This window comes from Carcharhinus amblyrhynchos, chromosome 16, assembly GCF_965287045.1.
Source record: "Carcharhinus amblyrhynchos chromosome 16, sCarAmb.v2.hapA, whole genome shotgun sequence".
Lineage (NCBI taxonomy): Eukaryota > Metazoa > Chordata > Chondrichthyes > Carcharhiniformes > Carcharhinidae > Carcharhinus > Carcharhinus amblyrhynchos.
The window spans coordinates 59883072-59909390 of record NC_137339.1 but is presented as its reverse complement, the minus strand read 5'-3'; the positions used below and the strand labels follow the sequence as shown (position 1 = coordinate 59909390).

The following is a 26319-nucleotide window of genomic DNA, read 5'->3' as shown; positions in this document are numbered from 1 at the left end:
GTTGTCCAGCATTTATTGCCCATCCTAGTAGAAGGTGGTGTTGAGCTGCCTTTTTGAATCGCTGCAGTCCCTGAGCTGTGGGTTGACCCACAATGCCATTAGGAAGGGAACTCCAGGATTTTGACCAAACCACTGCGAAGGAACGGCAACATATTTCCAAGTCAGGATGGTGAGTGGCTTGGAGGGGAACTTGCAGATACTCATTTATTTGCTGCCTTTGTCCTTCTAGTGGTTGTGGGTTTGGAAGATGCTAATGACCTTTGGTGAACTGTTGCAGTGCATCTTGTAGACGTGTGTGTGTTTGGTGGGGGGGTGGGGGACGTGGGGGGATAAGGCTGAGGGTATCCAGGATCCCATTCACTGAGGCTGACCCCAAGTTTGCCAATGTCATAACGATGGTGGGGTTATATAGTGGGCAACTCTTGCGAGAGGTGGGTGGGAAGGGGAGGGAGGGGGCAAGGGAGAGGGAGGTGGTAATACTAGGATAACGGTGCCCAGGACAGGAAAGGCAAAAGCAGCCATTTCTGGCTCTGACTGGATAGGTTAGATGGGCCAGAGGGGAGATGGGAGGCAGGTACTGCCCAAGAAATGGTATGGGCTACCTGTCAAAGTGCCAAAGGCCGTAAGGTGTTGGGGCAGAAGGAGGCCACTCGGGTCTACAGACCAGATGTGATAATAATCCTCAACTCCCACTTTGCAGCCTCAACCCCCACCATGACCCTCAATTGCTTCACGAGTGCAGATGTCTGACAGCAGGGAGGAAGAATATTTGACCACAGATCGTTGAAGATACAAGTAGGGGATTCACTAAAGTTCAGGGCATGGGTGGGGCACTCGTTAGAGGAAGAATCGGATGAGTTAAATATCCGGGACAGATGGGAATAGACTCAGGAGGACACAACACCTTGCAGAACTGAGGCTGGATTTGGCACGCTGGTTTGGAAAGGCAGAGAGTTAAAGGGTTGTTTTATATGGGAAAGATGTGGGGATGTTGACCGGGGCATCATCTTTGTATTCCGGAACATTCCCAGAATAAGGAGCAAGTATTTGTTGGCTGAGGAAAGCTGGAGCCTTGAGTAGCCAGATATTGTCCAACCAGCTGAGATGGGGATCGTTGGGACCAATTGTGCAAGAGACACATTCACCTCTGCAGCTCTTGGATTTGAGGAGTGAGGGTGCCTGGGAGGAGGCAGCCAAGATGTAAGATGGCTGATGAATTCCTTCGGAGTGTCAGTGGCAGAGATGAGGGAAGCCATGCAGCTTATCGACTGTGATACGATAAGACAGATTGTGGTGATCAGAGACACAGAAACTGTGTGCGTTGCTGCCACGTAGGAACAGGAAGAGGCCATTTAGCCCATCAAGATTGTTCCACCATTCAATATGATCATGGCTGATTGGACATTTCAATGCCTTTCACACCCACATAATCCTCATATCCCTTTATGTTATCATCAGTCAGAAATCTATCAAGCTCTGCTTTAAACATACTCAATGACTGACCTTCCACAGCCCCCTGGGATAGAGAATTCCAAAGATTCGCCACCATGTATCCCAAAAAGTGTAGGTTAATGGAATTAGCCATGATAAATCTGTGGGGTTATGGGGCTAGAGTGGGGGAGAGAGTCTGGGTAAGATACTCTGTCAGAGAATTGGTGCAGACCAAATGGGCCAGATGGCCTCCTTTCACACATAAGGTTCTATAGTAAAGAAATTTCTCATCTCGGCCCTAGTGGTCTTATTTTGAAATTGTGAGCCCTGGTTCCAAATACCCCAAAGCAAGGGAAACACCTTTCCTGCATCTACCCAGTCTATTCCCTTTAAATATTTTGGAGGTTTCAATGAAATCATCTCTCATTCTTTGAAACTCTGGAGAATACCGGCCCAGTCTGCCCAATCTCTTTTCATAAGATAGTCCCACCATTCTCAAACTAGTCTGGTAAACCTTCGCTGCACTCCCTCTATGGTAATAATATCTTGTTTGAGGTAAGGGGACCAAAATTACATTTACTGCTCCAGCTATGATCTAACAGGGGCTTGACCAGCATGTCTTGCCCATCCCTAATTGCCCCTTGTCTTCTGAGCAAAGGTTGGAGAGATTAGGTTTGTATCCAGTGGAGTTTAGAAGTGTAAGAAGAGACTTGATCAAAATCTTTAAGCTCCTGAGGGGTATTGACAGTGTCGATGAGGAGAGGATATTTCCCTCTTGTGGGAGAATCTAGAACATGGGATCACTGTTTTAAAATAAGGGGTCACCCGATTAAGAGAGATGAGGAGAAATGTTTTTTTTCTGAGTGTCGTGAGTTTTTGAAACTCTTCCTCAAAAGGCAGCGGAAGCAGAGTTTGTGAATATTTCTAAGGCAGAGCTACATAGCTTCTCGGTAAATCAGGGGCAGAAAGGTTATCAGGGGTCAGCAGGAATATGGGGTGGAGGTTACAGTCAGATCAGCCTTGATCTTATTGAATGGTGGAGCAGGCTTGAGGGGCCGAGTGCCTACTCATGTTCCCAACTTGTATTTTTGTGTGTATGTAAAAGGTGATGATGGTAAGCTGCTCTCTTGAACCGCTGCAGTCCATGTGATGTAGATACACCCACAATGCTGTTAGGGAGAGAGTTACAGGATTTTGACCCAGTGACAGTGAAGGAACGGTGGATATATTTTCAAGTCAGGAAGGTGGGTCAGTTGGAGGAGAACCTCCTGGGGATGGTGCTGCCGTGTATCTGCTGCCCTTGTCCTTCTAGATGGGAGTAGTTGTGGGCTTGGAAAATGCTGCCCAAGGAGACTTGGCAAGTTCCTGCAATGCACCTTCTAGATTGTACACGTAGCTGCCACTGACCATCAATGGTGGAGGGAGTGAGTTTTTGTGGACGGGGTGCTTTGTCTTGGATGATGTCAAGCTTTTTAAGCGTCGTTGGCATTGTCCTCAGCCAGGCAAGTGGAAAGTATTCCATCGCTGTCCTGACTTGTAGATGGTGGACAGGCTTTGGGGAGTCGGGAGGTGAATTACTCTCCGCAGGATTCCTAGCTTCTGATATGTTCTTGCTGGGATGTCGAAATGTATATGGAAGTAATTTGGGAGATGGATATTTGGAATAAGGAGTGAAGTTGGACTTGTGATGGTGAGGGGGGTGCAAGGGGAGAGGTTGGGGAAAGATTGATAAAAATTGACTCGGGGAGGGGGCAGGAAAATAGATGATCGATGGTGGGCCCTGTATACACGGGGGAGGGAAGATTTGAATTTTGGAGGATTTAATGGGGGTAGGGTTTTGTTCGATGATATCTGAGAACATCTGAATGCCCATATTATCTGCTCGCTGAGAGTTTGACTGGAGGTGGGGAACATCTGGAGGTTTGGGGTTGGTTTTCCAATGTTCTCACTAATCAATAGAGCAGAAGAAATCAGTCTTCACACAGAGGGGAAAGAAAGTGGGACTCAAGGTTACCGTCAGTGAACCAGGCTGATACCTCCTGGCGAGGACTTCTTCCTTGTGTGTGTGCCTGAGCTCTGAGACAGGGCACTGACTTACCCCTGCCAGCTGAGTGCTCGCCAACATAAGCTGGGCTTGAGGGAGGTGGCCCTGTTGCTGTTGAGGCATTTGTGTGGGTGCCTGGGCTGATTCGCTGGCATCCTCTACCTTAAACTGCAAAAGAAATGTTGACAATGGTTCTCGGATTAATAAGGAATATGGATCAGCTTTGAGTGCAGGTACAGAAAATACGATGGAAGGGACAGGGAATGGAGAAGGAGATGCTAATATGAGGTGTATATAGATGCAGTCTGTGTGCGCTGCAACTTGGAGTTACAGGACCAATACACACCACCAATTCAATCTCCATTCTACCTAGTGGATTCAATTTTAGAATCAGAAAGCTACTCTGAAAGCTGATGGGTTGTAATAGGTCAAATAATGACCTTCGGGGGAAGGAATGATTCCTTACACTTCCCCAGTGCAGCAAAGAATGAAAGATTGAATCACAATTCCAGACTGCTACTCTATATATAAACACCTCCGAACTACTCATTTAGATTCCAGTCTATGACTCATTCCTGAATATCTTTAATTTCACATATAAACCCCTCTAAATCCCTCGATTAGCTTCCAGTCTGTAACTCATTACAAATATCTGTTATTCTATATATAAAAACCCCCCTGAACTCCTTGATTAAATTCCAGTCTGTAACCCAGGCTTGGGTGTCTGTTATTCTATATATAAACCGCACAAATCCCTCGAGTAGATTCCAGTCTATAACTTACTCTCGAGTAAAAGTTCCACGTTATTGATTCCAGTATTTTTCCCGTTCTCTATTCCTGTATTTTCCCCGATTCTCTACTCCTGTACTTTCTTCATTCTCTATTGCTGTATTTTCCCGGTTCTCTATTCCTGTATTTTCCCCGATTCTCTATTCCTGTATTTTCCCCGATTCTCTATTCCTGTATTTTCCCCGATTCTCTACTCCTGTACTTTCTTTGTTCTCTATTGCTGTATTTTCCCCATTCTCTATACCTGTATTTTCCCCTATTCTCTATTCTTGCATCTTCCTGTTTTCTATTCCAGTATTTTCCCATTCTCTATTCCTGCATTTTCCCCATTCTCTATTCCTGCATTTTCCCCATTCTCTATTCCTGTATTTTCCCTTACTCTCGATTCCTGTATTTTCCCCGATTCTCTACTCCTGTACTTTCTTCGTTCTCTATTGCTGTATTTTCCCTGTTCTCTATACCTGTATTTTCCCCTTTCGTTATTCCTGTACTTTCCCCATTCTCTGCTCCTGTATTTTTTCTATTCTCCATTCCTGTATTTTCCCTATTCTCTATTCTTGTATTTTTTCCTGTTCCCTATTCCTATATTTACTCCTATTCTCTATTCCTGTATTTTCCTTGTTCCCTATTCCTATATTTCCCTCTATTCTCTATTCCTGTATTCTCCCCATTCCCAATTCCTGTATTTTCTCCAATTCTCTGTTCCTGTATTTTCCCCGTTCTCTATTCCTGTACTTTCTCCTATGCTTTATTCCTGTATTATCCCCAAGTCTCTGTTCCTGTATTTTCCCCATTCTCTATTCCTGCATTTACCCCATTTTGTGTTCCTTTATCTTCATAATTCTCTATTCCTATATTTTCCCCTATTCTCTATTCAGTAATTTCCCCATTCTCTGAACCTGTATTGTCCCCAATTCTCTATTCCTGTATTTTCCCCTATTTACCACTCTTGTATTTACACTGTTCTCTATTCCTGTATTTTCCCCGCTCTCTATTCCTGTATTTTCCTGTTCTCTATTCCTGTATTTTCCCTAATTCTCGTTGCTGTATTTTCCCCTATTCTCTATTCCTGTATTTTCCCCAATTCTTTACTCCTCTATTTCCCTCGTTCTCTATTCCTGTATCTTTTCCAATTCTCTATTTATGTATTTTCCCCTATTCTCTATTCCTGTATCTTCCCTGTTCTCTATTCTTGTATTTTCCCCATTCTCTATTCCTGTACTCTCCCCATTCTCTGTTCCTATATTTTCCCCTATTCTCTATTCCTGTACTTTGACCATTCTTTATTCCTGTATTTCCCTCTATTCCTGTATTTTCCCTGTTCTCTATTCCTGTATTTTCCCCATTCCCTATTCCTGCATTTTTCACATTTTCTTTTCCTGTATTTTCCTGTTCTGCATTCCTATATTTTCCCCTATTCTCTATTCCTGTATTTTGACCATTCTTTATTCCTGTATTTTCCCTGTTCTCTATTCCTGTATTTTCCCCATTCCCTATTCCTGCATTTTTCACATTTTCTTTTCCTGTATTTTCCTGTTCTGTATTCCTATATTTTCCCCTATTCTCTATTCCTGTATTTTGACTGTTCTTTATTCCTGTATTTTCACCGTTCTCTATTCCTGTATTTTCCACATTCTCTATTCCTGTATTTTTCACATTCTCTATTCCTATATTTTCCCCTATTCTCTACACCTGTATTTTGACCGTTCTTTATTCCTGTATTTTCCCCATTCTCTATTCCTATATTTTCACTGCCCTCTATTCCTGTATTTTCACCATTCTCTATTCCTGTATTTTCCACATTTCTATTCCTGTATTTTTCACATTCTCTATTCCTGTACTTTCCCCTATTCTCTATTCCTGTATTTTCCCCGTTCACTATTCCTGTATTTTCCCCATTCTCTTTTCCTGTATCTTCCTGTTTTCTATTCCTGTATTTTCCCATTCTCTTTTCCTGTATTTTCCCATTCTCTATTCCTGTATTTACCCCGTTTTCTACTCCTGTTTTTTCCCCAATTCTCTATTCCTGTATTATCCCCATTCTCTATTCCTGTATTTTCCCCAATCCTTTATTCCTGTATTTTCTCTGAACTCTATTCCTGTATTTTCCCCAATTCTCTATTCCTGTATTTTCCAATTTCTCTATTCCAATGTTTTCCCCGTTCTCTATTCCTGTATTTTCCCCAATTCTTTATTCCTGTATTTTCCCTGAACTCTATTCCTGTGTTTTCCAATTTCTCTATTCCAAAATTTTCCCTGTTCTCCATTCCTATATTTTTCCCATTCTTTATTCCTGTATGTTCCCCTATTCTTTATTCCTGTATTTTCCCCATTTTCTATTCCTGCATTTTCCCCGTCCCCTAATCCTATATTTCCCTCTATTCCTGTATTTTCCCTGTTCTTTATTTCTGTATTTTCCCCTATTCTCTATTCCTGTATTTTCCCCATTCTCTATTCCTGTATTTTCCCCATTCCCTATTTCAATATTTCCCTCTATTCTCTATTCCTATATTTTCCCCATTCTCTATTCCTGTATTTTCCCCATTCCGTATTCCTATATTTCTCTCTATTCTCTATTCCTGTGTTTTCCGCATTCTCTATTCCTATATTTTCCCCGTTTTCTTTTCCTGTATTTTGCCATCCTCTAATCCTGTATTTTCCCCTTTTTCTATTTCTGTATTTTCCCTTATTCTCTGTTCCTGTATTCTTCCCATTCTTTATTCCTGTACTTCCCCCGTTTTCTATTCCTGTATTTTCCCTGTTCTCTATTCCTCCATTTTCCCCACTCTCTATTCCTGTATTTTCCTCGTTCCCTATTCCTATAATTCCCTTATTCTCTACTCCTGTATTTTCTCTGCTCTCTATTCCTGTATTTTCACCATTCTCTATTCCTGCATTTTTCCCTACTCTCTATTCCTGTACTTTCCCCATTCTCTATTTCTATGTTTCCCTCTATTCTCTATTCCTGTATATTCTGTTCTCTATTCCTGTATTTTCCCCACTCTCTATTCCTGCATTTTTCCCTATTCTCTATTCCTGTATTTTCCTCATTCCCTATTCCCATATTTCCCTTATTCTCTACTCCTGTATTTTCTCTGTTCTCTATTCCTGTATTTTCCCCATTCTCTATTCCTGCATTTTCCCCTATTCCCTATTCCTGTACTTTCCCCATTCTCCATTTCTATGTTTCTCTTTATTCTCTATTCCTGTATTTTCCCTGTTCTCTATTCCAGTATTTTCCCCAATTCTCTATTCCTGTATTTTACCCGCTCTCTATTCCTCTATTTTCCTCGTCCTCGATTCCTGTATTTTCCCCTATTCTCTATTCCTGTATTTTGCTCTTTCCCTATGCCTATATTTGCCTCTATTCTCTATTCCTGTATTTTCTCTGTTCTCTATTCCTGTATTTTTCCCTATTCTCTAATCCTGTACTTTCTCCATTCTCTATTCCTATATTTCCCTCTATTCTCTATTCTTGTATTTTCCCCATTTTCCATTCCTGTATTTTCCCCATTCTCCATTCCTGTATTTTCCCTGTTCTCTATTCCTGTATTTTTCTCGTTCTCTATTCCTGTATTTTCCCTGTTTTCTATTCCAGTGTTTTCCCTATTTCTCTATTCCTGCATTTTCCCTGTTCTTTATTCCTGCATTTCCCCTATTCTCGATTCCTGTATTTTCCTCGTTCTCTATTCCTGTATTTTCCCCACTATCTCTTCCTGTATTTTCCCTATTCTCTATTCTTGCATTTTCCCCATTTTCTATTCCTGTAATTTCCCCGTTCTCCATTCTTGTATTTTCCCCATTCTCTATTTTCCCCCATTCTACTCCTGTATTTTCCCCTATTTTCTATTCCTGTATTTTCCCCAATTCTTTATTCCTCTATTTTCCTCGTTCTCTATTCCTGTATTTTTTCCAATTCTCTATTCATGTATTTTCCCCTATTCTCTATTCCTGTATCTTCCCTGTTCTCTATTCTTGTATTTTCCCCGTTCTTTATTCCTGTATTTTCCCCTCTTCTCTATTCCTGTATTTTTCCCTATTCTCTATTCCTGTATTTTTCCCTATTCTCTATTCCTGTATTTTCCCCTTTTCTCTATTCTGTATTTTCCCCAATTCGCTATTCCTGTATTTCCCTGTTCTCTATTCCTGTATTTCCCTGTTCTCTATTCCTGTATTTTCCCTGTTCTCTATTCCTGTATTTTCCTTGCACTTGATTCCTATATATTCCCTGGTCTGTTATCTGGCTGTATGATACAGTGACTGGGATATTGTTGCTCTGTTGTGCCTATTCTGGGGCATTTTCTTTCAAAGGGGGAACTTTAATTTTTCTGACCTTGTTTGATGGTGACAGATTTGTTCAGGTTTCTGTGTTTTTCTAAGTCTGGTTGAATTCAGGCTGTCAATCCTTCCTGCTTGTGTTGAGCTGGGAGGATTAACAGGTTGAGCACTGTCTCTGAGGAGGAGCCTGATGCTTCCTGTTTGCTACAAATCAGAAGTGAGAGGGGCTTCCCCACACCACTGCTCAGAAGGGAAAGATTTGACTCATTAACCCCGCAGAGGTGAAAGTGTTTGAAAAACATGTTAGTCACAAAGACAGGGGGAAGAGTCAGAACCTGTAACATGAAAAGTCATTGGCATCAAACCCCTTGCCACAAACATACACAAATGTTCCTTCAACACAGCAAATACCACCCGTGCACTTTCATCACTATCATTGTCGGAGCAGATCATCCCTGACCTATAACCCAGATAGTCAACTGATGTGGTGAAGGAGGAAATGTCACAGGTCTGAGGCACTTTCATAACAGTGTAGAGTGAAGTTTAATCTGTATCTAACCCTGTGTTGTACCTGCCCTGGGAGAGTTCAATAGGGACATAGCTTTATCCCATTTAACTCCTCGCTCTACCTGTCCTGGTAATGTTTGATGGGGACAGTGTAGGGGGAAGTTTACTCTGAATCTAATCCCGTGCTGTACTATTCCTGGGAGAGTTTGATGGGGACAATGTCGCGGGAGTTTTATTCTGTAGCTAATCCCATGCTGTTCACATCCTGGGAGTGTTTGATAGAGACAGTGTAGAGAGAGTTTTATTTTGTCGCCAATTCCATGCTATACCTGCCCTGGGAGTGTTTGATGGGTACAGTACAGATGGAGCTTTACTCTGTATCTAACCCCGTGCTGTTCATGTACCAGGAGTGTTTGAGGGGGACAGTGTCGAGGGAGCTTTCCTCTGTATCTAACCCTGTGCTGTGCATGTACAGGGAGTGTTTGATGTAGACAGTGTGGGGGGAGCTTCACTCGGTATGTAACAATTCATCTCTGTATCTAGGGCTGCATAATGGCACAGTGGTTAGAACTGCTGCCTTGCAGTGCCAGGCGTTGCGTTCAATCCCAGCCTCAGGTCACTGTGTGAAGTTTGCACGTTCTCCCTGTGCCTGTGTGTTTTTTCTCCGGGTGCTCTGGCTTCCTCCCACAGTCTAAAGGCGTGCCAGTTAGGTAGAGTAGCCATGCTAAATTGACACTAGTGTCAGGAGATTGGCAAGTAAATATGTGGGGTTATGGGAATAGGGCCTGGGTGGGTTTGTCATCAGTGTAGATGCGATGGGCCGAGTGGAGTCCTTCTACACACTGTAGGGATTCTATGGTTCTAACCCCATGCTGTGCCTGTCCTTGATAGGATCCATGTAGAGGCAGCTTTTATTCTGTATCTAATCCCGTGCTATACCTGTCCTGGCGGTTTTCAGTACTAACCCTAGTTGTGTTTTGTATGGGTCACTAACATTAGCTGTGGATGAGACGGGATGTGGTGTGAGACTGGTCTGGGTTAACGGAATTTGACAATCTGGTCCGCTGAATCTGGCAGTGTTTGGGCCCATTCTTGGAGGCGGAGTCTGTGCAGTCTGTGTGCGATTGCATGGTTGCCATTGTCAATCATTTGCGCAGCATCTGTTTCAGTGATACTCACCTTGGTACTGAAATTGGAAGGAGCAGGTGATGTTGAAAATGATGGGACTTTATTTGAGTGCGTCTGAAAGACAAACAGACAAATCGAGTTAATCTCCTGTGGATAATCCAGGCAGCGTCTATCATCCGGTCGTTCTGACTTCCATCATTATGAAAAGCTTCAAAAGGTTAGTCATGACATGAATCAATTCTGGCCTCCCAGATTGCCTGGCTCCACTACAGTTTGCCTACTGCTGCAACAGGTCCACAGCAGATGTCATCTCCCTGGCCCTGCACTCAGCCCTGGAACACCTAGATAATAAAGACACCTATGTCAGAATCCTATTAATCGACTACAGCTCAGCCTTCAACACCATTATTCAAATGAAACTAATCTCCAAAATCTATAGCGTGGGGCTCGGCTTCTCCCTCTGCGACTGGATCCTAAACTTCCTAACTCACAAATCGCAATCAGTAAGGAGAGGCAACAACACCTCCTCCACGATCATCCTCAATGCTGGTGCCCCACAAGGCTGTGTCCTCAGGCCCCTTGCTATACATCTATGACTGTGCGGCCAAATTCTCCTCCAACTCGATTTTCAAGTTTCCTGATGACATCACCATAGTGGGTCAGATTTTAGACAATGATGAGAGGGAGTACAGGAATGATGAGAATCTGATACAATGACAATAATCTCTCCCTCAATATTAAAAGACGAAGCATATAGTCATCAACTTCAGGAAGCGTAGTGGAGGACATGCCCCTGTCTACATAATGGGGATGAAGTAGAAATGGTCAAGAGTTTCAAATTTTTAGGTGTCCAGATTACCAGCAACCTGTCTTGGTCCCTCAAATCCGATGCTATAGTTAAGCCCACCACCACCTCTACTTTCTCAGAAGACTAAGGAAATTTGACATATCTGCTATGACTCTCAGTAACTTTTACAGATGCACCATAGAAAGCATTCTTTCTGGCTGTTTCACAGCTTGGTATGGCTCGTGCTCCGTCCAAGGCGGCAATAAACTACAAAGGGTCATGACCAAAGCACAGTCCGCCACACAAACCAGCCTTCCACCCACTGACTCCTTCTACACTTCCCACTGGCTCGGAAAAGCAGCAGCATAATTAAGGATCCTATGCACCCCGGAAATACTCTCTTCCACCTTCTTCCATCGGGAAAGAGATACAGAAGTCTGGGGATACCCACAAACTGACTCAAGAACAGTTTCTTCCCTGCTGCAATCAGACTTTTGAATGGATCTACGTTGATCTTTCTCTTCACCATAGCTATGACTGTAACACTACATTCTGCACCCTCTCCTTTCCTTCTTTATGAACAATATGCTTTGTCTGTATAGTACACAAGAAACAATACTTTTCACTGTAAACTAATGCATGTGACAATAATAAATCAAATTAAATCCTCCTCCTCACAGTGCCAGTAGATAGCTAGTGACACAGAGAATCCTGACAGTGCAGAAGGAGGCTATTTGGCCGATCAAAACTGCACCAACCCTCTGACAGAGCATCTCACCCAGATCCACCCCTCTCATCCCACTTCCTGTAAACCAACACACTTATCATGTCTAGGCCACATAACTTGCACATGTTTGACTGCTAAGGAGCAATTTAGCATGGTCAATCCACCTAATCTGCACACTTTTGGACACTAAGAGGCAAAGATCAGCCATGATCTTATCGAATGGTACAGCAGGCTCAAGGGGCTAGATGACCTACTCCTGCTCCTAGTTCTTATGTTTTTTGGGCACTGAGGGGCAATTTATTGTGGCCAATCCGTCTAAAGTAAAGTGCACATGTTTGGACTATGGGATGAAATTGGAGCACCCAAAGGAAACCCACACAGACACAGGGAGAACATGCAAACACCACATAGTCACCCAAGGCCGGAATCAAATGTGGGTTCCTGGCGCTGTGGGGCAGCAGTGCTAACTACCGTGCCACCATGCAACAGATGGACAGTGAGGAGCTAAAAATGTACAGAGAATTAGTTAACCATCCCTCCATCTTCCCATGCACCTCTCCACATTCCCTGACACACTGCCCTATCTCGCACTATCCCTTCCTCCTCCCCAGTACAATCCTATGCTCCAATTACCTCCTCCTCCAGTCCATCATCTTGCTCGTTAGCCCTGCACTACCCCCATGAGCCCAGCCCCTGACACTTTGCTTCCTTCCTGAATGTGAGCGGGCAGTAGTACCTACCTGATGATTGGTGTCTGGTCCATTTCTCTCAGTGTCTGAAACGTAGAGAGAGAGAGAGACAGAAGATTATTACTGAACACTCACAGCTCAAATTTACTCATAACACACAGAAGTGATGGAGAAATTTTACACCCAAAGTCCCTGTCATTGCAAAGATACATTTCACTCTAGCAAACTGGAGTGTCGCAGTGTTAGAGGGTCAGTACTGAGGGAGTGCCGCACTGTCACAGGGTCAGGGCTGATGAATTCTGAAGGGGCTTCCACAGGGCAGTCACCAAGAGGTCGTTTCCACTGATTGGGGGATCCAAAACAGTCTGAAGATAAGGGGGTTCAATTACTTCAGACTGAAATGAGGAAAAATTCTTTAACTCAGAGGGTTGGGGAATCTTTGGAATTTTTTGGCCACAGGAGATTGGGGATGCTCAATTGTTGAAGACATTTAAGGAGTGGGAAAGAAAGATTCTTGGTCTTTTGCAGAACTAAGGGATATGGGGACGGCGTGAGAAAATGGAATTGAATCTCTAAGATCAGCCCTGATTGTATTGAGAGGCAGAACAGGCCTGACAGGCAGAATGGCTTACTCCTACCCCTCGCTCTTGTGATATTGTTATACAGCACAGGCCCGGTTGCAGCCTGGGCCATTCTGACTCTGTACCAGTGGGAGGTGTATGAGGAGCAGTGTGAGAGGTATGACCCTCGCTGGTCATTCTGCCTATAATCCCTCCCCCCCACAATAAGATGGCCAGAGTGATCACGGGATCAGTGTGAAGGATCAGTGTTGGGGTCAGGATCAGGTTTGGGGTTAGGGGTCAGTGTGAAGGTCACTGCTGTGGTTTGGAGTCAGTTTTGGGATTAGGGGTCAATGTTGGGGTTAGGGGTCAGTGTTGGGTTTGGAGTCTGTGTGAAGGGTCAGTGTTGGGGTTAGGGTAGGTATCGGAATTAGTGGTCAGTGTTGGGGATAGGGATCAGTGTTGGGGTTAGCAGTCAGTGTCAGGGTTAGGGGTCAGTGTGAAGGGTCTGTTTTGGAGTTAGGGGTCAGTGTTAGGTCAGTGTCAGGATCAGGGGTCAATATCGGTGTTAGGGGTCTGTCAGAGTTAGGAGTCAGTGTGAAGGGTTAGTGCTGGGGGCAGTGGTCAGTGTCGGGGTTGGGGGTCAGTGTCGGGGTTGGGGGTCAGTGTTGGGGTTAGGGGTCAGTATGTAAGGTCAGTGTTGTGGTTAGGGGATCAGTGTCGTGGTTAGGGGTCAGGGTGAAAGGTCAGTCTCGGGGTTTTGCATCAATTTGACGGAACAAGGTTGGGATTAAGTGTCAGTTACAAGGCTAGATATATTGTTCCTTCTCAAGGCCAAGGCATCGCTGCCAAAGCCCAGCATTTATTGCCATCCTTAATTGCCCCTGGAGAATGTAGTAATGAGTCACCATTTACAAGCGCAGCACTCCCTCAGGCACAGGTACACCCACAGTGCTATTGGGGAGTTCCAGATGAGTTCACTGATGGGCCGGAAATTTCTGGCTGTTGATGCTTGTGGGATCTTCCAGACGCTGCCGCAAGTGGGTTGATTCACTGGAAAACCCCGTTGACAACGGTGGGACCTGGAGTCTCTGTTGCCAGCCTGTGTGGTAAATCCTGTCTGGAGAGCCCAAATTGCGATGGAAACATGCACATTACGGTCTGCAGGTTTGGATAGCCATGGTGGAGTCTCCACCATCTTGTCAATCCCAGCTAGGGCTGACCATCAATCTCTCTCATTTCTGCCATTTGCTATCGGCAGCTGATGGAAGGATTTCTAAGTTGATTCTCAACCTATCTGACTGTGTTGTGGACCACACCTTCTCCTAGCCATTAAGTCCCGAACCCAGAATTGCAGACTCAACTAACTGTGCCAGAAGACCCACTACTTTTTTCCCCACTTTCCACCCTGCACCCCTCCCCCACCCCATCTCACCATTCCCACCTATGGTATTAGCTAGTCACTACTCATCCCCAAACTATGTTCAGGGGCGAGTTCCTGACTGAAATAGCAATGATTTAGGTACATTTCAGTGGGAGGTCATTGTGAGTTGGTGGGGGAGGGAAACAATAGGAATTACTGATGCAGTGATAAAGGAGGTGGTGGAGGGAACTGGGTGAGCCAGGGTGTGTGCTGAGTCCAGGCAACACAACTTAGATTTAACGAGTGGTTAAAAATCAGACCCTTGACATTGGGGTGAGGTTCTGGAATTCTTGCACCTTACCAGAATCAAGTTCCCCATCTAAATTAGCTGGTCAGGTCCCCTCAACTCTCCCCCGCCACTGTCATGCCTCATCCCACCACTGCCAAGCAAGAATCACTCCCACCTTAACATTACCATCATGTTGGACTTTGTCTCCAACGTCCCCACATCCCACACTGCACCATCACCAGCTCTTAAATAAATCTGGAAATTCGCAGCTGCTATCCTGCAAGGGCTGGACAAGGTGAAATGTCACTAATGTGGGAGGCACAATACTGCTGGGAGAAAGACAGAGAGAGAGACAGACAGACAGACAGACAGACAGACACAGGGAGACAACTATCTGGGATCATCGAGGGAGGTGAGGGCAGATTTAAGAGGATGGCACTGAGGAGCAAGCTACAAAGCCATTCCACAATACCTGACAACTCCAGCTCTGAATCCAAACTGGGATTCTCACATTCTGTCCCTTTGTTCATTCTTATTTCTGCAAAAGAGTAAAATAAGATACTTAGAATAGTTTAGAATAAACCAGTGCGAGATAGAGGGGCAGAGAGATACAGAGGAGACAGGCAGAGAGAGAGAGCGATGTAGACAGAGAAAGAGAGAGAGAAAGATGGAGACAGAGAGAAGTAGAGTGACAGAAAGAGAGAGACAGAGAGAAAAAGACAGAGACAGAGATGGAGACAGAGAGACAGACAAAGAGAGGTGAAGACAGAGAGAGAGAGAGAGAGATGGAGACAAAGATGGAGACAGTGAGACAGACAGAGAGAGACAAAGACAGAGGCAGAGTGACAGAGAGAGAGAGAGAGTGACGGAGACAGAGGGGCAGAGTTACAGAGGCACAGAGAGACAATTGAGAGAAACAGAGACGGCAAGAGGCAGGGAGTGAAAGACACAAAGAGCGAGATGGAGAAAAGAGACAGAATGAGAGACAGCGGCACAGCAAGAGAATGGATGAATGATTGAGACAGAAAGAAAGTGAGTTTGAAAGTCAGAGAGGGGACAAACAGAATAGGAAGAGATTGAGAGAGGGAGGACAAAGTGGGAGAAGAGACAGATTATTTCTGTATACTAAGAACATGAGGGTTTGAACACAGATCCCGACCATTAAAGCTCCCTGTTTAACCTAACAGAATTGAGTGGATTAACCCAATGGACAGGGATCCCTTTCCAATCGGTTAGGCACTGGATAGTCTGTCACTCTGACACATCACTGATCATTGTCACATCCCCCATTTCTTGTTAAACTTTCACCAATTCAATCAAAGTTATTCTAGTAGGTAGTTGCTGTTTGTGAAGCTGTATAACTGATGTGAATGTCACATGCTCTCTGTGTCTCAATTTTTGTTCAACCACAAAGGCAGCAGCAGAACATATCTTCATAAAGGAGTGTGGCCTGGCTCCTCGAATAGCTCAGCACATTGAAGACAGTGGGCAGTTTGATCTACACAGCACAGGAAAGGCCCAGACCCCAACCTTGGCCTACTGATCACATTTATTCCTCGGATACAGGACTGCTGAAAACCTGAAAGCAGGAAAGGCCCAGGCTCCAACCACAGTCTAGCGGTCACATTCACTCACGGTCTAGGGGACTGAAGTCCTGAACATAGAGCTGGAAAGGTCCAGGCTCCATTCTCAGCCAAATGATTGTGTTACTCCTGGTGTAGAGGACTGAGGGAGATCCATGTAGGAAAGACCCAGGTTCCATCTTTGGCCTAGTGATGACATTCACCCCCAGCATAAATGACTGGTGGTGTCCCACACACAGAGCAGGAAAGGCAGGACCTGTCCTCAGCCATATAAATGCATTCACTGCCCCCCCACCCCCACCGCCACCCCCTTGTGTTTTCACACAGTGTCAGTTTCTGCACAGTATCAGTTTCAGTACAGTCAGCATCAGTTTCTGCACAATGTCAGTCACAGGCAGTGCCAGTTTCAGTACAGTCAGTGTCAGTTTCAGCACAGACCATGTCAGTTTGAGCACAGACTGTGTCAGTTTCAACACAGAAAGTGTCAGTTTCTGCACAGGCAGTGTCAGTTTCAGTGCAGTCAGTGTCAGTTTCAGGAGTCAATATCAGTTTCAATACAATGTCAGTTTCTGTAATGTCAGTGTCAGTATCTGCACAGACAGCGTCAGCTTCAGTACAGTGTCAGCTTCAGTACCGTCGGTATCAGTTTCTGCACAGTCAGTGTCAGTTTCATATCAGTCAATGTCAATTTCAGCACAGTCAGTGTCAGTTTCAGTGCAGTCAGTATCAGTAACAGCACAGGCAGTGTGTCAGTTGAAGCACAGACTGTGCGTCAGTTTCAGAGCAGTCAAGGCAGGTTTCTGCACTGGCACTGCCAGTTTCAGCACAGGCAATGCCTCATTGGGGAGCGTCACCAGTGGGGAGATTCTTATTTGTTTCATGTGGAAAATCGGTGATGGCGGCAGCTTTGTGCTTGGTTGCTGAGAATGAGGGGGAGGGAGGAAGTAAAACTATGCCAAACCCTGGGTTTCCTGCATTTGCCAATGATCACCAACATCAATAAGCCCAGGTCATCAGCCACTGATCCCCTCCCCACCCCCGCAATACCCACACCACCCCAATATAAACCACTCACACATGTGAACATGAGTCCTGCATGTCCTCCACTCTGAAGCTCTGTTTCATCACTCTCTCTTTCTGTCATTGTTCCATCTCCCCTTCCCTTCATAGTGATGGAGAATTGAGATTTAGAGCCACTACTGGATCCTTCCACAGTCTTACCCCTCTAGATAATGCTGAAAGGAGACAGGGGGCTGAATGGGAAACAGGAGTTAGCAACAAGTGAGTCTAGCCTGAGAATTAAGCCTGGACCTTTGCTTCTGTGTGTGTGGAGCTCCAATCCTCACTGTGCAGAAATTGACACTGTCTGTGCTGATACTGACTCTGATTGTGCAGGAACTGACATTGACTGTGCTGAAACTAACACTGACTGTGTAGAAACTGACACTGTGCAGAAACTGATGCTGTCTGTGTAGAAACTGACACTGACCATGCAGAAACTGACATTGTTCAGAAACTGACGCTATCTGTGTAGAAACTGACACTGCAGAAAGTGATACTGCCTGTGCTGAAATTGACGCTGACTGTGCAGAAACGGACACTGCACAGAAACTGGTACTGTCTGTGCTGAAACAGACACTGACTGTACTAAAACTGACATTGACTGAATGAAACGGTTTGTGCAGAAACTGACACTGTGCAGAAAATGACAAGGCCTGAGCTGAAACTGACGCTGACTGCGCAGAAACTGACACTCACTTTACTGAAACCGACACTGCTGTGCTAAAAACTTACACTGCGCAGAAACTAACACTGACTGTATCGAAACTGATACTGTGCTGAAACTGACACTGACTGTGCAGGAATTGACACAAATGAAGAAACTGACGCCAACTGTGCAGAAAATGACAGTGACTGTACTAAAACTGACATTGCACTGAAACTGACACTGTCTGTGCAGAAACTGACACTGACTGTGCTGAATCTGACAGTGTCTGTGCAGAAATTGACAATACCTGTGTAGAACCTGAGACTGTCTATGCTGAAACTGACACTGCCTGTACAGAAACTGACACTGTCTGTGCAGAAACTGACATCGTCTGTGCAGAAACTGACATTGCCTGTGCAAGAACTGATACTGTCTATGCAGGACCTGACACTGTCTGTGCAGACACTGACACTGTCCCTGCAGAAACTGACACTGCCTATGCAGAAACTAACACTGCCTGTGCAGAAACTGACGCTATCTGTGCTGAAACTGATACTGTCTGTGCAGACACTGACACTGTCTGTATTGAACCTGGCACTGTCTGTGCAAACACTGGCACTGTCTGTATTGAAACTGGCACTGTCTGTGCAGAAACTGGCACTGTCTGTATTGAAACTGGCACTGTCTGTGCAGAAACTGGCACTGTCTGTATTGAAACTGGCACTGTCTGTGCAGAAACTGGCACTGACTGTGCAGGATCTGACACTCTGCAGGAACTGACACTGTGCAGGAACTGACACTGTGCTAAAACTGACACGGTCTGTGCTGAAACTGACACTAACCATGCGGAAACTGACACTAACTGCAGAAACTGATACTAACTGTGCAGAAACTGACACTGTCTGTGCAGCAACTGACACTGTCAATGCAGAAACTGACACTGTGCAGAAACTGACTGTGTCTGTGCAGAAATTGACAATACCTGTGCAGAACCTGACACTGTCTGTGCTGAAACTGACTGTACAGAAACCGACACTGTCAGTGCAGAAACTGGCACTGATTGTGCTACAACTGACAGTGACTCTCTAGAAACTGACACTGACCACGCAGCAACTGACACTAACTATGCAGAGGCTGTCACTGACTGCTGAAATTGACACTGTCTGTGCTGAAACTGACATTGACTGTACTGAAACTGACACGTCTATGCTGAAACTGACACTGTACTGAAAACGACACTTCTGAACCTGACATGGTCTGTGCTCAAACTGACACTGTCTGCGCTGAACCTGGCACTGTCTGTGCAGAAACTTACACTGTCTATGCAGGAACTGACATTGTCTGTGCAGGAACTGATACTGTCTATGCAGGACCTGTCAGTTTCAGTACAGTGTCATTTTCAGTACAGTGTCAGTTTCAGCACAGACATGTCAGTTTCAGTACTGTCGGTGTCAGCTTCAGCACAGACAGTGTCAGTTTCAGCACTCTCTGTGCAGACGCTGACCCTGTCTATATTGAACCTGGCACTGTCTGTGCAAACACTGGCACTGTCTGTGTTGAAACTGGCACTGTCTGCGCAGAAACTGACACTGTGCAGGAACTGACACTGTCGTGCAGAAACACAAACTGTCTGTGCAGAAACTGTCACTGTCTGTGCTGAAACTGCCACTGCATAGAAACGGACACTGTATGTGCTGAAACTGACACTGTCTGTACAGCAATTGACACTGTCAGTGCAGAAACTGACACTGACTGTGTAGAAACTGACACTGACTGTGCAGAAACTGAGAGTGTCTATGCAGAAATTGACAATACCTGTGTAGAATCTGAGACTGTCTATGCTAAAAGTGACACTGACTGTACAGAAACCAACACTGTCTGTGCAGAAACTAACACTGATTGTGCTGCAACTGACACTGACTCTCCAGAAACTGATACTGACTGTGCACAAACCGACACTGACTGTGCAGAGGCTGTCACTGACTGCGCTGAAACTGACATGTCTGTGCTGAAACTGACACTGTACTGAAAACGACACTGTACTGAAACTGACATGGTCTGAGCTCAAACTGACACTGTGCTGAACCTGGCACTGTCTGTGCAGAAACTTACACTGTCTGTGCGGAAACTGACACTGTCTGTGCAGAAACTGACATCGTCTGTGCATGGAACTGACATTGTCTGTGCAGGACCTGATACTGTCTGTGCAGGATCTGACACTCTCTGTGCAGAAACTGACACCGTCTGCGCAGAAACTGACACTGCCTGTGCAGAAACTGACAGTCAGTGCTGAAACTGATACTGTCTGTGCAAACACTGACACTGTCTGTATTGAACCTGGCACTGTCAGTGCAGAAACTGACATTGACTGTGCAGAAACTGACGCTGTCTGTGCAGAAACTGACAATAACTGTGTAGAACCTGAGACTGTCTGTGCTGAAACTTACAGGGACTATACAGAAACTGACACTGTCTGTGCAGAAACTGACACTGATTGTGCTGCAACTGACACTGACTCTCCAGAAACTGACACTGACTGTGCACAAACCGACACTGTGCACAGGCTGTCACTGACTGTGCTGAAACTGACACTGTCTATGCTGAAAATGACACTGACTACTGAAACTGATACATCTGTGCTGAAACTGACACTGTACTGAAACTGACATGATCTGTGCTCAAACTGACACTGTCTGTGCTGAACTTGGCACTGTGCAGAAACTGACGCTGTCTTGCAGGAACTGACACTAACTGTGCAGAAATTGAGACTAACTGTGCAGAAACTGATACTAACTATGTAGAAACAGATGCTAACTATGTAGAAACAGACACTGTCTCTGGAGCAACTCACACTGTCAGTGCAGAAACTGATGTCTATGCAGAAATTGACAATACCTGTGTAGAATCTGAGACTGTCTATGCTAAAAGTGACACTGACTGTACAGAAACCAACACTGCCTGTGCAGAAACTAACACTGATTGTGCTGCAACTGACACTTACTCTCCAGAAAGTGACACTGACTGTGCACAAACCTACACTGACTATGCCGAGGCTGTCACTGACTGCTGAAACTGACACTGTGCTGAAACTGACACCGATAGTACTGAAACTGACACGAATGTGCTGAAATTGACACTGTACTGAAAACAACGCTACTCTAAAACTGACGTGGTCTGTGCATAAACTGACACTGTCTGTGCTGAAACTGACACTGCCTGTGCAGGAACTGATACTGCCTGTGCAGGAACTGATACCGCCTGTGCAGGAACTGATACCGCCTGTGCAGGAACTGACATCGTTTGTGCAGGTACTGACATTGTCTGTGCAGGAACTGATACAGTCTACGCAGGACCTGACACTCTCTGTGCAGACACTGACACTGTCCCTGAAGAAACTGACACTGTCTGTGCAGAAACTGACACTGATTGTGCTGCAACTGACACTGACTCTCCAGAAACTGACGCTGACTGTGCAGCAACTGACACTAACTGTGCAGAGGCTGTCACTGACTGTGCTGAAATGGACACTGTCTGTGCTGAAACTGACACTGACTACTGAAATTGACACGTCTGTGCTGAAACTGACATTGTACTGAAAACGACACTGTACTGAAACTGACATGGTCTGTGCTCAAACTGACACTGTCTGTGCTGAACCTGGCACTATCTGTGTAGAAACTGGCACTAACTGTGAAGAGGCTGTCGCTGACTGTGCTGAAACTGACACGTCGGTGCTGAAACTGACACTGTGCTGAAAACGACACTGTACTGAAACTGACATGGTCTGTGCTCAGACTGACACTGTCTGTGCTGAACCTGGCACTGTCTGTGTAGAAAGTGACACTATCTATGCAGGAACTGACATTGTGCAGGAACTGACACTGTCTGTGCAGAAACTGACACTGCGCAGAAACGGACACTGTGCAGAAACTGTCACTGTGCTGAGACAGAAACTGTGCAGAAACTGACACTGCACAGAAATGGACACTGTGCAGAAACTGACACTGTGCTGAGACAGAAACTGTGCAGAAACTGACAATGTCTGTGCAGAGACAGACACTGTCTGTGCAGAAATTGACACTGACTCTACTGAAACTGACACTGTCTATGTAAAAACTGACACTGTCTGGGCAGGAACTGACACTGTCTGGGCAGGAACTGACGTAGTCTGTGCAGGAACTGACGTAGTCAGTGCAGGAACTGACATGGCTGTGCAGGAACTGACATTGTGCAGAAACTGACACTTCTGTGAAGAAATCAAAATTCTCTGTAAAGAAATTGACACCGTCTGTGCAGAAACTGACAATATCAGTGCAGAAACTGACAGTGTCTGTGAAGGAACTGACACTGTGCTGAAACTGTCACTGTGCAGAAACTGACACAGTCTGTGCAGAAACTGACACTGACGCTGCTGAAACTGACACTGTGCAGGAACTGACACAGGCTGTGCTGAAACTTACAATAACTGTGCAGAAACTGATGCTGACTACGCAGAGACAGACACTGACTGTACTGAAACTGACACTGTGCTGAAACAGACACTGACTGTACTGAAACTGACACTGGCTGTATTGAAACTGACATGGTTTGTGCTGCAACTGACACTGTCTGTGCAGAAACAGACACTGTCTGTGCTGAATCTGGCACAGTCTATGCAGGAACTGATACTGTCTGTGCAGAAACTGACACTGTCTATGCAGAAATGGACACTGTGCACAAATCAAAATTCTATGTACAGAAATTGACACTGTCTGCGTAGGAACTGACACAATCTGCAGAAACTGACAGTGACTGTGGAGAAACTGATACTGTCCTGAAACTGACTCTTTGCAGAATCTGACGCTGTCTGTGCAGGAATTAACACTGAATGTGCAGAAACAGAAATTGTCTGTGCAGAAACTGATACTGTCTGTGTACTGACAGTAACTGACACTGTGCAGAAACTGCCACAGTCTGGTTTGAAACTGACACTGACTGCGCAGAGACTGACACTGACTGTACTGAAACTTGCACTGACTGTGCAGGAACTGACACTGAATGTGCAGAAACAGAAATTGTCTGTGCAGAAACTGACACTGTCCTGAAACTGACACTTTGCAGAATCTGACACTGTCTGTGCAGGAACTAACACTGCAGAAACAGACACTGAATGTGCAGAAACAGAAATTGTCTGTGCAGAAACTGATACTGTCTGCGCAGAAACTGACACTATGCTGAAACTGACACAGTTCCTGTACAGACAGTGTCAGTTGCTACATAATCAGTGTCAGTTGCTACATAGTCAGTGTCAGTGCTGAAACTGACACTGACTGTAGCAACTGACACTGCCAGTACAGGAACTGACAATGTCTGTGCAAACACTGACATTGTCTGTGCAAAAACTAACACTGACAGTGCTGAAACTAACACTGACTCTACTGAAACTGACACTGACTGTGCAGAGACTGACACTCACTGTACTGAAACTGACGTTGTCTGTGCAGGAACTAACACTGACTGTGCAGGAATTCAGTAAAAAGTCTGACAACACCAGGTTTTAGTCCAACCGATTTATTTGATAATACTCACAAGCTTTCGAGGTTTCCCTCTTCGTCAGGTGAATGGAGAGTTCTGGCCTCAGACAGAGCATATAAAGCACAGGCAGTTTAGAGATTACTGATTAGAATGCAAATCCTTACACCTAACCTGCTGTTCAAGACCTGAAGTGGCTGGCAATGTGAGTGGAAGGAGCACTGATCACAGGTTACAGAGATGTGTATTGTCTCCAGACAGTACAGTAAGTGAGGTTTTGCAAACCCAGGCAAGTCACGGGGGTTACAGATAGTGCGACATGAACCCAAGATCATGTCGCACTATCTGTAACCCCCGTGACTTGCCTGGGTTTGCAAAACCTCACTTACTGTACTGTCTGGAGACAATACACATCTCTGTAACCTGTGATCAGTGCTCCTTCCACTCACATTGTCAGCCAATTCAGGTCTTGAACAGCAGGTTAGGTGTAAGGATTTGCATTCTAATCAGTAATCTCTAAACTGTCTGTGTTTTACATGCTCTGTCTGAGGCCAGAACTCTCCATTCACCTGACGAAGAGGGAAACCTCGAAAGCCTGTGAGTATTATCAGATAAATCGGTTGGACTAAAACCTGGTGTTGTCAGACTTTTTACTGTGTTTATGCCAGTCCAACGCCGGCATACGCACATCATGTGCAGGAATTGACATGGTCCATGCAGAAACTGACACAGACAGTGCTGAACCCAGCACTGTCTGTGCAGAAGCTGATACTGTCCATGCAGAAACTGACACTGTCCGTGCAGAAACTGACACTATCTTGGCAGGAACTGACACTGCCTGCGCGAGAATTGACATGGTTTGTGCAGAAACTGACACTCTCTGCGCTGAACCAGGAATGGTCTGCGCAGAATCTGACACTGTCTGTGCAGAAACTGACACTGACTGTGCAGAAACTGACACTGACTCTGCTGAAACTGACACTGTCTGTTCAGAAACTGACACTGGGCAGGAACTGACACTGTCTGTGCAGAAACTGACACTGACTCTGCTGAAACTGACACTGTCTGTTCAGAAACTGACACTGGGCAGGAACTGACACTGTCTGTGCAGGAACTGACACTGTCTGTGCAGAAACTGACACTGTGCAGAAATCAAAATTCTCTGTAAAGAAATTGACACATTCTGTGCAGAAACTGACAATATCTGTGCAGAAACTGACACAGGCTGTGCTGAAACTTACAATAACTGTGCAGAAACTGATGCTGACTGTGCAGAAACTGATGCTGACTGTGCAGAGACAGACATTGCCTGTACTGAAACCGACACTGTCTGTGCTAAAACTGACACTGACTGTACTGCAACTGACGCTGACTGTATTGAAACTGACACTGTCTGTGCTGCGACTGACACTGTGCAGAAACAGACACTGTCTGTGCTGAATCTGGCACAGTCTGTGCAGGAACTGATTCTGTCTGTGCAGAAACTGACACTGTCTATGTAGAAATGGACACTGTGCAGAAATCAAAATTCTCTGTACAGAAATAGATACTGTCTGAGTAGGAACCGACACAATCTGCGGAAACTGACAGTGACTGTGGAGAAACTGACACTGTCCTGAAACTGACATTGTGCAGAATATGACACTGTGCAGGGACTGACACTGACTGTGCAGGAATTGACACTACCTGTGCAGGAATTGGCATGGTCTATGTAGAAACGGACACAGACTGTCCTGAACCTGGCACTGTCTGTGCAGAACCTGACACTGTCTGCGCACAGACTGGCACTGTCTTTGCAGGACCTGACACAGTCTGTGCAGGAAATGACACTGTGCAGAAATCAAAATTCTCTGTACAGAAATTGACACTGTCTGAACAGAAACTAACACAATCTGCAGAAACTGACAGTAACTGTCGAGAAACTGACACTGTGCTGAAACTGACACTGTGCAAAGACTGACACTGTCTGTGCAGGAATTGACATGGTCCGTGCAGAAAATAACGTAGACTGTGCTGAACCTGGCACTGTCTGTGCAGAACCTAACACTGTGCACAAACTGACACTGTTCAGGAACTGACAATGTCTGTGCACAAACTGACACTGCCTGTGCAGAAACTGAAGCTATCTGGGCAGGAATTGACACTAACTGTGCAGGAATTGACACTCCCTGCGCAAGAATTGACATGGTCTGTGCAGAAACTGACACTATGCAGGAACTGACACTGTCTGTGCAGAAACGGACACTGCCAGTGCAGGAACTGACACTGTGCAGGGATTGACACTGTTTGTGCAGAAACTGACACTGACTCTGCTGAAACTGACACTGTCTGTGCAGGGACTGACACTGTGCAGAAACTGACACTGACTCTGCTGAAACCGACACTGTGCAGGAACTGACACTGTGCAAGAACTGACACTGTCTGTGCAGAAACTGACACCATCTGTGCAGAAACTGACACTGTCTGTGCAGAAACTGACACCATCTGTGCAGAAACTGACACCGTCTGTGCAGAAACTGACACCGTCTGTGCAGAAACTGACACCATCTGTGCAGAAACTGACACCATCTATGCAGAACTGACACTGTCTGTGAAGGAACTGACACTGTGCAGGAACTGATACTGTCTGTGCAGGAACAGACACAGGCTGCGCTGAAACTTACAATAACTCTGCACAAACTGATGCTGACTGTGCAGAGACAGATATTGCCTGTACTGAAACCGACACTGCCTGTGCTGAAACTGACACTGACTGTACTGCGACTGACGCTGACTGTATTGAAACTGACACTGTCTGTGCTGCGACTCGACACTGTCTGTGCAGAAACAGACACTGTCTGTGCTGAATCTGGCACAGTGTGTGCAGGAACTGACACTGTGCAGAAACTGATTCTGTCTGTGCAGAAACTGACACTGTCTATGCAG

General features: G+C 45.3%; 1 protein-coding gene across 1 annotated transcript in view; it reads right to left on the bottom strand.

Annotated features, from left to right (window-relative positions):
• Positions 1-26319, bottom strand: part of pou2f2b (POU class 2 homeobox 2b) — a 216405-nt gene that overhangs the window by 52781 nt on the left and 137305 nt on the right. The window contains exons 4-7 of the mRNA XM_080204469.1: positions 15065-15130; positions 12654-12745; positions 10229-10291; positions 3530-3643 (exon numbers count right to left, since the gene is read on the bottom strand). Coding sequence (XP_080060595.1) covers positions 3530-3643; positions 10229-10291; positions 12654-12745; positions 15065-15130 — 335 coding nt within the window. The remainder of the gene's footprint in view (positions 1-3529; positions 3644-10228; positions 10292-12653; positions 12746-15064; positions 15131-26319) is intronic.